The sequence below is a fragment of the Nyctibius grandis genome, chromosome 24 (genome assembly GCF_013368605.1).
Source record: "Nyctibius grandis isolate bNycGra1 chromosome 24, bNycGra1.pri, whole genome shotgun sequence".
Classification (NCBI taxonomy): Eukaryota; Metazoa; Chordata; class Aves; order Nyctibiiformes; family Nyctibiidae; genus Nyctibius; species Nyctibius grandis.
In genome coordinates this window covers 1,387,705-1,396,464 of record NC_090681.1, presented here as the reverse complement: position 1 = coordinate 1,396,464, position 8,760 = coordinate 1,387,705, and the positions used below count along the sequence as shown (strand labels likewise).

At 63.3% G+C, this 8,760-nt stretch overlaps 2 protein-coding genes across 3 annotated transcripts; both read right to left on the bottom strand.

Annotated features, from left to right (window-relative positions):
- Positions 1-1,135: 1,135 nt before the first annotated feature.
- LOC137673094 (platelet-activating factor receptor-like) lies at positions 1,136-2,140 on the bottom strand. The gene has a single exon (XM_068417653.1). It carries the CDS (start codon positions 2,138-2,140, stop codon positions 1,136-1,138), a length of 1,005 nt encoding a protein of 334 aa, XP_068273754.1.
- Positions 2,141-4,160: 2,020 nt separating this feature from the next.
- Positions 4,161-5,371, bottom strand: TMEM35B (transmembrane protein 35B). Of its 2 annotated transcripts, XM_068418014.1 has the most exons (3): positions 5,223-5,371; positions 4,726-4,906; positions 4,340-4,642 (listed from the first exon to the last, which is right to left on the bottom strand). In XM_068418014.1, exons 1-3 carry the CDS (start codon positions 5,328-5,330, stop codon positions 4,512-4,514), a joined length of 420 nt encoding a protein of 139 aa, XP_068274115.1. In that variant the 5' UTR covers positions 5,331-5,371; the 3' UTR covers positions 4,340-4,511. The 2 variants fall into 2 exon arrangements, with proteins under 2 accessions (XP_068274114.1, XP_068274115.1); XM_068418013.1 differs by having other exon boundaries at positions 4,161-4,906.
- Between the last annotated feature and the right edge of the window lie 3,389 nt (positions 5,372-8,760).

The window sequence follows — 8,760 nt, the reverse complement described above, 5'->3', positions numbered from 1 at the left end:
GGGACAGCCGGGGCTGGAGAACACGAGGGTGCCGGCGATCCCCCAGGCACCCCGTCTCCTCCTGCCTGATGCCTCCCGCTTCCTTCCCAGGCACCGGTGAGCCGGAGTGTGCCAGAGAGCAGCCCTGTGCTGGGGGGAGAGACCCCTGCCCGGGGTAGCCAATGCACCCAAACACCCCCCCCCCCAGCCCCCTGCCCCTGTGCGCCCCGGAGCCCGCGTGGCTGCGCAGCACCAGCCGCTCCGGCCGCGCAGCAGCGGGGAGCGGGGCTGCGGTGGCGGCAGGAACAAGCCAGGGCTGGGAAAACACCATCTTCCACCCACGCAGCCGCCCACGGCCCTGCGCTGGCTCTGCCGCCTCCGCTGCACGCCGGCGCCGCCGGGAAGGTGGGCGGCAGGCGAGGGGCTGGGGGCTGCGCTGCGCCCACCACGGCCACCCACCCGCAGGCAGGGCAGGGGATGGGCCAGGGGGAGCCGGGCACAGCAGCCCCCGGCGCTGCTCTGGTGTGAGCAGGGCTGAGCTGGGGCTGGGGCTGGGGGGCCATGGCTGGGGCTGGGGGGCTGTGGCTGGGGGGCCGGGGGCTGCCCCACACCCAGCCCTGCCCCACGGCGCAGGAGCAGCTGGTGCTGCTCGGTGTGCGGCACGGGTGCCCGCCAGCAAAGAGACTGGGGAAGCCTTTGGCTCATTCATTTTTAATCCTGGCCAAGAGCAGGCGGGATGCAGGCGCGAGGCTTGGGCACGCTGCAGGACGGGACCGGCCACGGGGCCTCAAACTGTCCCCCACGAGCAGCCCAGCTCACGCCACTGGTGTCTTTTATCAGTGCACATCCCCATGGGATGGAGACCGCCGGGAGGGGACAGCAACCCTGGGCATCCCTCCCCACCCTGTCTCCCCACATCCCACCACGGCTCAGCCCTCCTTGGCACCCGCAGATGTGGAGGGCAGGATCTGTGCGTGGGTGGAACCGTGGGCCCACGAGCGCGTGAGAACGCGCAGAAAGGAGTTGGGGTGGGAGGAGAGGGGGGGTGCACAAAGCCAGAGCTCCCCCCACGCTGCTCCTCATCCCCAGCCTGGCACCAGGGACCCCGTCCCACCGGGACCATGGCACCGGGGGCAGGACCCCAGCGCCCACCCAGCTACGAGGAAGCAAAGGAGGGTGCGCGGACGCTGGGCACGGGCCCGGCGGGGGCCGGCGGGGAGAGCGGCAGGCACCGGCCGACCTTGCGCAGGGTCCGTCCCAGGTCGGCGCGGAAACGCCGGATGGAGAAGCAGTAGACGAGGGGGTCAAGGCAGCTGTTGAGGCTGAGCAGGGCCACGCTCAGCGCGTGCAGCACGTCCAGGGTGGCGGGGGGCCCGCAGAGCGGCACGGGGGGCCGGCTGCCCACCCAGGGGGCCAGCGTGAGGTGGTACGGGGCCACGCAGACCACGAAGACCAGCAGCATGCCCAGCACCATGGCGCGCGCCTGCTGCCGGTGGGAGCCCGGCGAGGCGGCGGCGGGCGCCGAGAGCGCGCGGGCGATGGAGGCGTAGGCGCCCAGCACCACCAGGAAGGCGGCGAAGAAGAAGGCCACCATGGCGTAGGCATACGCCCGCTGCCGCCCGTGCTGCTCGAAGCAGGCGGTGGCCCCGGCGCGGGCGGGGAAGGTCTGCCGGGCGGCCAGGGTGGGCACGGCGCAGCCCAGCCCCAGCAGCCAGGCCAGGGCGCAGGCCAGCGCGGCGCCCCGGCGCCCCGTCAGCGGCAGCTCCCGCCGCGCCGCCCGCACGGCACAGAACCGGTTGAAGCTGATGAGCGCCATGAAGGTGACGGCACTGTAGGTCGCCAGGTAGTAGGCGGCCCCGGCCAGGCGGCAGGCGGCCTCCGAGAGCAGCCAGTCGCCCCCGGCCAGGTAGTAGGGGATCCAGAGGGGCAGGGTGAGGTTGAAGAGGATGTCGGCCAGCGTGAGGTTGATGAGGTAGATGCGGATGGCCTTCCTCACCTTGCCGCTCTGCAGGAAGACCAGCAAGGCCACCAGGTTGCCCGGCAGCCCCACGCACAGCACCAGGCAGTAGACGGCGGGCACCAGCACGAACTGCACTGGGTCGCTGGGCACGCACTCGCCAGGGTGCCCCGTTGGCAGCGGCCCCGGCGCTGAGCTGTTCATCCCAGGCTCCTGCAAAGATGGGGGGGACAGTCAGTGGCACGGCCCCAAACACACCCCTCGGGGGACAGGGGAGGGACACTGACCCAGACAGGATCTGGCTGGCACCCGTGGTAGCTGCTGGGCACCGGAGGCAGAGCCCCGCCACAGGGATGCCATCATCTGCCAGAGGGGCTCAGCCTCCAACGGCTCCTTGCAGGGGATGAGGGGCTCCAGGACCCCCAACCCCAGCCACATCCCCCCACGCCGCCCGGCCAGGGCTCCCCCGGAGCGGCGGGCGCAGCTGCACCACGGCCGAGGGGCAGAGCCGCGGCCGGCGGCACCCAGAGGTGCTGCGCCGGCTCCAGCTGGCAGCTGTGGGGCTTAACACCTCCCACACAGCCGCGGGCTTGCTGGGGCCACCCGGCCCCCGTCCCGCTCCCAGCACCCCAAATCCCTCCGTGGAGCCCACCCATGGGGAAATCACCCACCGGCCCAGCGCGCATCGGAGAGACCCCGGCGTGGGGAGGGGATCAAGCACGGGGCCAGCACCCCCCGTGCCCCCAGCGCTGTGCGAGGCGGGTTTGCCACCCCACCGTGTGCCACCCCACGTCGTGCCGCAGTGGCTGTATCCCAGGGCTGCAGCTCTGCCACCTCCCGCCGCCGCCTGCCCACCCCTCCCCGTGGCACTGAGTCACCCAGCAGGTGTTTTCCAGCGCGGCAGGGCTGGAGCTGGCACCCAGCACCCAGCATGGAGGGCACAGGCTGCCGAGCTGGGGGGGGGATTCAGGGCTCATCCCGGTGGGTTTCAGTTGTTCCATGGAGCCAGCACAGACCCCCCCATTCCTTTAACAGCCCCCCTTTCCCTTTCCCCCCCCCCCCCATTGCAGGGGGGGGTTGCTCCATCTCACCCACGCCAAGCTGGGCTGCTCCGGCCGCGTCCCCTCCGGCTGCTCCTCGCCAACTGGTCCAGCTGGGCTGGGAGAGGCTTTAAGTGCTGGGGGAGGCAGAGGCTGCCTGCTCCCCCCTCCCTGCTCCCCGTCCCGAGCCCCCGTGGGGGTTGGTGCCTGCGGGATGGCAGCTGGAGCAGGGAAAGCACCTGCGTGTGTATGTAATGGGGGATTCCCCGCTGGAGCCACACTAAGACCCCCTGCGCCGGCTGACTGGGCTGGGGTATGTGGCAGGGGCCGGCTGCACCAGTACAGGCACAGCCAGCCCCCCCTGCGTGCCCCCAGCCCCATCTAGGACCATTTCCCAGGGCCCTTTTCCCACCCACGCTGGGATGAAAGCGGCGGAGGGTCAAGTTTCCACACCCAGCAGCTGGGGGAAAAGGGGGATGCCCTGAAAGGGATCAAAGCTGGAATCTGCCTCCTCCCGGCCCCTCGTGCCTTTGTTGGCTTCAAAGCTGGATTGAGGGGGAGCAGCACCCCGGGGTCCCCCAAGCTCTGTCAGCATCTGACTCGCTGCTTTGCGTGGCCCTGCAATTTGTGGATGCTCCTTCGGGACACCAAAGGTGCCACCCCAAGGTGGTTCACACCCCGCTGGGGGTACAGGGGTGTTGTACCCCTCTGCTCATCCCAAAGTAGCCAGTCTCCCCCCACAGCCATCCCAGCCGCCTTGCTGGAAGATGCACCAGGTTCAGATGTGATCTTGGGGTTCAACCCAAGTGGACAGCGTTGGCCATGCCCATCCGGGGTGACAGAGGGGTCCCTGTGGGTGCAGGGCCCCACTGGAGCAAGATCCCCAAAAAACACGTGCCTGCACAGGGTCTGGGGGGTCGCACTGCTGCTGTCACCCCCCAGGATGTGCAGCAAGTGGCCTGGCACATTGCTGGGTGGCTCCGGGCGGACGGGGGGCTCCCGCCCCCGCACAGGCTCTCCCCGCTGGCTCTGCCTCTGCGCCAGCTGCCGCCGGCTCCCACCTGTCCCCAGTCCTTGTCCCCAGGCGCTGCTCTGAGGAACCGGCACCTCCAGCCCCAGGACATCCCCTCAGCCCCTGCAGCTCAGCGTGGGGGAAGGCAGAAATAAACAGGGGAGGCAAAACGTGAAAAACAAGAGGCTTTATTCCAAAAGAGAAAAGCCCCCAGGAGAGCAGAGCCAGCCCCAGCCCAGCGCGGCCGAACGCTGGGAAGAGCCGGGCACCTTGTGCGAGTTTAGCAACAGAGCTCCCGGAGCGGCGGCGGTGCCACGGCGGTGCCACGGCCACCGTCCCCAAGCACCATCCTGGGTCCTGCAGCGTGGGGACAACCAGCACCAGGGTCCCCGGCAGCAGCAGGAGAGGACGTGCCGTGCCTCAGCAGCAAGTTACCCCAGGGGAAGCGATGCCGGTCCCCGACAATACCATAAGGGCATCATCCCTTCCTGACAGCCGAGCCGTTTGTCCTTCCTGCCTCCGGTCACTCGAACTTGGGCTTGGGGGGGTCCACGTGCCCGCGGATGTTGAGCAGCAGGAGGAGGCCGAGGCAGAGGGTGGCAGGGGCGCACATGGCCAGGGGCTCCCGCAGCGCCAGCAGCGTGTAGATGGCACCTGGGCAAGAAGCAGAGCAGGGGTCCGTGCCCGAGGGTCCCCCACGGCCCCGCGCAGGGCGGCGGGTGCCCGCTCGCTCTCACCGATCATGACGACGCTGAGGACGAAGTTGCTGATCTCCTGCAGGAGCTGGGGCCCGAACGCCAGCAGCAGCCCGGCCACCACCTCCACCCAGCCCACCGCCTCCAGGTACCGGCCCGGCTCCGGCACGAACCCGAATTCCTTCAGGGGAAAGACCTCGGCGAAGCGCACGAACTGCGACTGCTGGGAAGGGCGAGAGGGGAGCGGAGCAGCCCTGAGCCCTGGGGGCACGGCCCCTCTGGGAGGGTCTGCTCTGCTCAGGTTTGCACCCCAAGGGGCTCAGGTTTGCCCACCCTGAAGGGCTCAGCCCTGCACCCCAACACCCCAAAGGGCTCAGCCCTGCACCCCAACCCGCTCACCCCCCCAGGGCTCAGCCCTGCACCTCAGCACCCCAAAGGGCTCAGCCCTGCACCCCAACCCGCTCACCCCCCCAGGGCTCAGCCCTGCGCCGCAGGGGCTCGGTCCCGCACCCCCCCCCGCGCCCCGCAGCCGCGCTCACCATGTGCCGGTGCAGGTCGGCCGAGAGCTGCTCCGAGAGCTTCGCGGAGCCCGTGAGCATGAAGAAGAGCCCGAGCAGGACGCGGAGGGCGGTGAACGCCGCCGCCATGGCGAGGACGGCGGGCGGGGCCCGGGCCGGGCGGGGCCAGCGGCGGAGCGGAGCGGCTCAGCCCAGCACGGCCTAGCACGGCCCGGGTGTGCTCCGGTCCCCGCAGCCCCATCGTGGCTGGGGCAGGCAGGAGCAGGGACCCCCCCTCAGCCGTGGGGTGCTGCTGGGGGTGCTTAGAGCTGCAGTTTCACCCCCCGGAGCTGTGATCCCCCCCCCGGCCAGCACCATCCTCCCACCACAGCAGGGCAGGGTGAAAAAAAAGAGTGAAAAAGCAGAAAAAAAACCCCCAAAACTCGCAGCTGGGGCTTTGGGGGCGCCACAAGTGGGTTGAGCTCTGTGCCAGTACCCGCAAAGGGCCCCTGGCCACGGGTGACCAGGGTTGGGGGGCGAGGGGCTGCAGAGACCCCAGGGCAGAGACCCCAGCCTGGTTAAGGAGGCACCAAGAGACCTCTTTGGCAGCCTCGCGTTGGGGTGAAGGGGGCGGCTGCCTGCGTCACGGCCTGCGCCAGCGCTGCTCCCAGCTGCTGGCACACGCCGAGGCTCCCGGGAAAGGCAGCCCCGGATTGGCGAGAGCCAGGGCCCAGGGGAGCTGCAGGGCACTGACGTTATCGTAATTCAAGTGGAGATATTTTTTTAATGCCAATAAAAATCATGAAGGAGTAAGAACCGTTTCCCAGGCACCAGGAAGCACCGCATGGCACGGAGCAGCACTGGCCCCAGCACAGCCACGGCCCCACGCTGCTGCCGTGCCAGGGCCGCTGCGGCTGCTCAGCTTTACAGCACTATTTTTACTCCTGGCAGCGCATCGTTCCCTGGCTCTGCTGTAAGAGCTGCAGCAAGCGCAGGCCAGGGAGCTGCTCGCAATGGTTTGGAGCTTCTCTCTGCTCCAGCTCGCAAGCTGAGGCATGATAAATGACATCAGGCCAGGGCAGGCTCCAGCCCTTCTTGTCTCAGAAAGCCTCTTGGGGAAAAAAGGATAAAAAAAAAAACAAAACACCAAACCCCTGCTGAACAATGGGGTGCAGCGGCTCAGCACCCTCCCCCTCCCAGCGCGGGCCATGGCGTCAGCACGCTGGCATTGCCGCAGGAAGCGTTTGTCACCGCTCCCAGGGTTGCTGCTCAAGCGAGCTGGGGGACACCCACCCGCAGGAACAGTCTGTTCTCTGCAGAGTCTCTCGCCCCCGCCGCCGAGCCGAGCCCTTTCACCCCCAGGACAGAGGGTGTTTTTTTGTGCCAACATTGCAAAACCCTTTCACTGCGTGTTTGCCTTTCCCCAGGGGCCGCGGCCGAGCCCTGGGCTGCCCCAGCACCGCCGAGGGGCACTGACTGCCCTGCCCCAGGGTCACACCACGGGCACCATCCCCAAGCCCTGGCGCAGCAGCACAGCTCAAAGCCCCTGATGGCAGGACACGATGCTGGCACCTGGCTGGGACAGGACTCCAACACCAACCACACGGCACCTCATACCTGCCCTCAGCCTCCGATTTTAATTACAGGAGCTACTGAGAGTAATGAAACACTTGGTAGAAGCAGGTGATCAGCTCCACCAGCCACAGGCCAACCCACCAGCGCGGTGCCCAGCCAGAGAGTAAAACCTGCTGCGCCGGGCACTGGCTGCACGATGAGACTGGCAGACAGCGACGCAGAAATGGGGAGGGCTTTCTGCCATTCTCCAAAACACCCCCCATTTCGATACAGAAAGCAGAACATGGTTTGTGATAAAGGGAGGCTGAGGAGGCAAAGTTCAGCGCATTGAATGCTGGAATCACATTCAGGCTGGAAGAGTTTCACACAAGGAGCAGCCGATGCTGCAACAGTGGAAATTAGGACAAGTTACTGGAAAATAACAGAATTTCAGGAATAAAAGGCTGTGTAAGCCTGCAGGAGCTGTGGAGACAAAGGCACTGAAACCCACCCCCTTGCAGTGCAGCTGCTGAGGAACCACAAAACGTCTGCTCGCTGCAGCCTTTTCAATACCTGGACAATAACATAAGGAAGTCAAATCACTTCTGGCTTTTTCAAAGCACTTTTCTGGCTTCTGAAGAACTCTAACTTCAGCATTTCAGGCTTAATTACTACAGTCATCACCAAGAAAACTATTAAAAGCCAACCAGGCACATGTAAACATTTAGAATCCTATGATCTAAAAATACAGCAGTGCACAGGAATCGACATGGGGGAAGGAATGGGTGAAACTTCCAGAAATACTTAACATGCCTTAGGTGCAAGTGTAATTTCTTAAAAAAAAAATAAGCTAGTCATTTAGCACAAGCACCTTTGGCTGTGCACTGGTCAGGAACACAGCTAGCCTGAGAACTGGAGCATTTTAACTACAAGAGAAGCCCACGGCACAATCTCAGCAGGAAAAAATACTGTATTACATATTTGTGAGTCATTAGTTGAGACGTGCTTGTCACCCTATAGAGCAGGATCCAAGGACCCAAGCCCTTCTCACTCCAGCACTACAAGCACCTTCTGCGTCCCCTCCTTCAGCCTCATTCGTGGCAGGGTTTCTCAAATTCACTCACACCACGTGAAGCTCATCAGATTGCTTACTCATTGAACACACTCTGGAATAAAACAGAAGGCATTTATAAAAAAAATTGAAATATTTTATTTTGTAAAATTGTATGTTCCTGGCTCCTCTTCACATTCAGGCTGCTTCTTCTTCTGCAAGTGCAAAGCACACAGTTAGCAAGAACACCAAAAACACCAGCAGAAATCACACACACAACATGAACGGGAATCAGTGCATCACAACAGGCCGTGCACCTGTCAAATGTTCTCTAGGATCCTAAGTTCTCGTGTCAGACTTGAGATTAACTGAATAGCATTCACATTTTCATCTACTCCATAAATTCCAGAGATCAAAAGCAGCTTTGTGTTTTACTGCCCTAGGAACAAGAGCAGCAGTGATAAATCACACAGGATTCAACAGGAGTTCACCAGCCCAGTCTCACTGGCTGCACACCTTACAGGTTCAGTTGGGGCATACCTAAGCTGTTACTTACCCATGACTCGTGAGTGAAGGTACTTTGCATGTTCCTCCTCACACAACATTTTAAATGTCTGAAGCTCCCCCTTGTAGTTTTAGCGGTAAATTAGAGGGAAAATGTCATTAATCCCAGCTCTGCAAGTTAGTTCATTTCCCTAAATAGCTATCTGCTTGTGCTCTTGTATGTGCTAATTCATCCTCCACATTACTTTCAAAGTTCAATGTTCAGGAAAATATTTCAGAAAAGTAGCTTTTTAACAACTTTCAGTTGGAGTAACATTTGAGAAGCAGCTGCTCCTACTGTTCCCCTTTTTCTTTGCTGACAATCACCCACCCCATTCACTGCAGCCTGAATGTAGAAACGGTTATTTCTTGTTTGACCACCTACAGCATTCAGAGGACAGAGTTTATTTGATGCTGCAGGGCTGAAAAGAC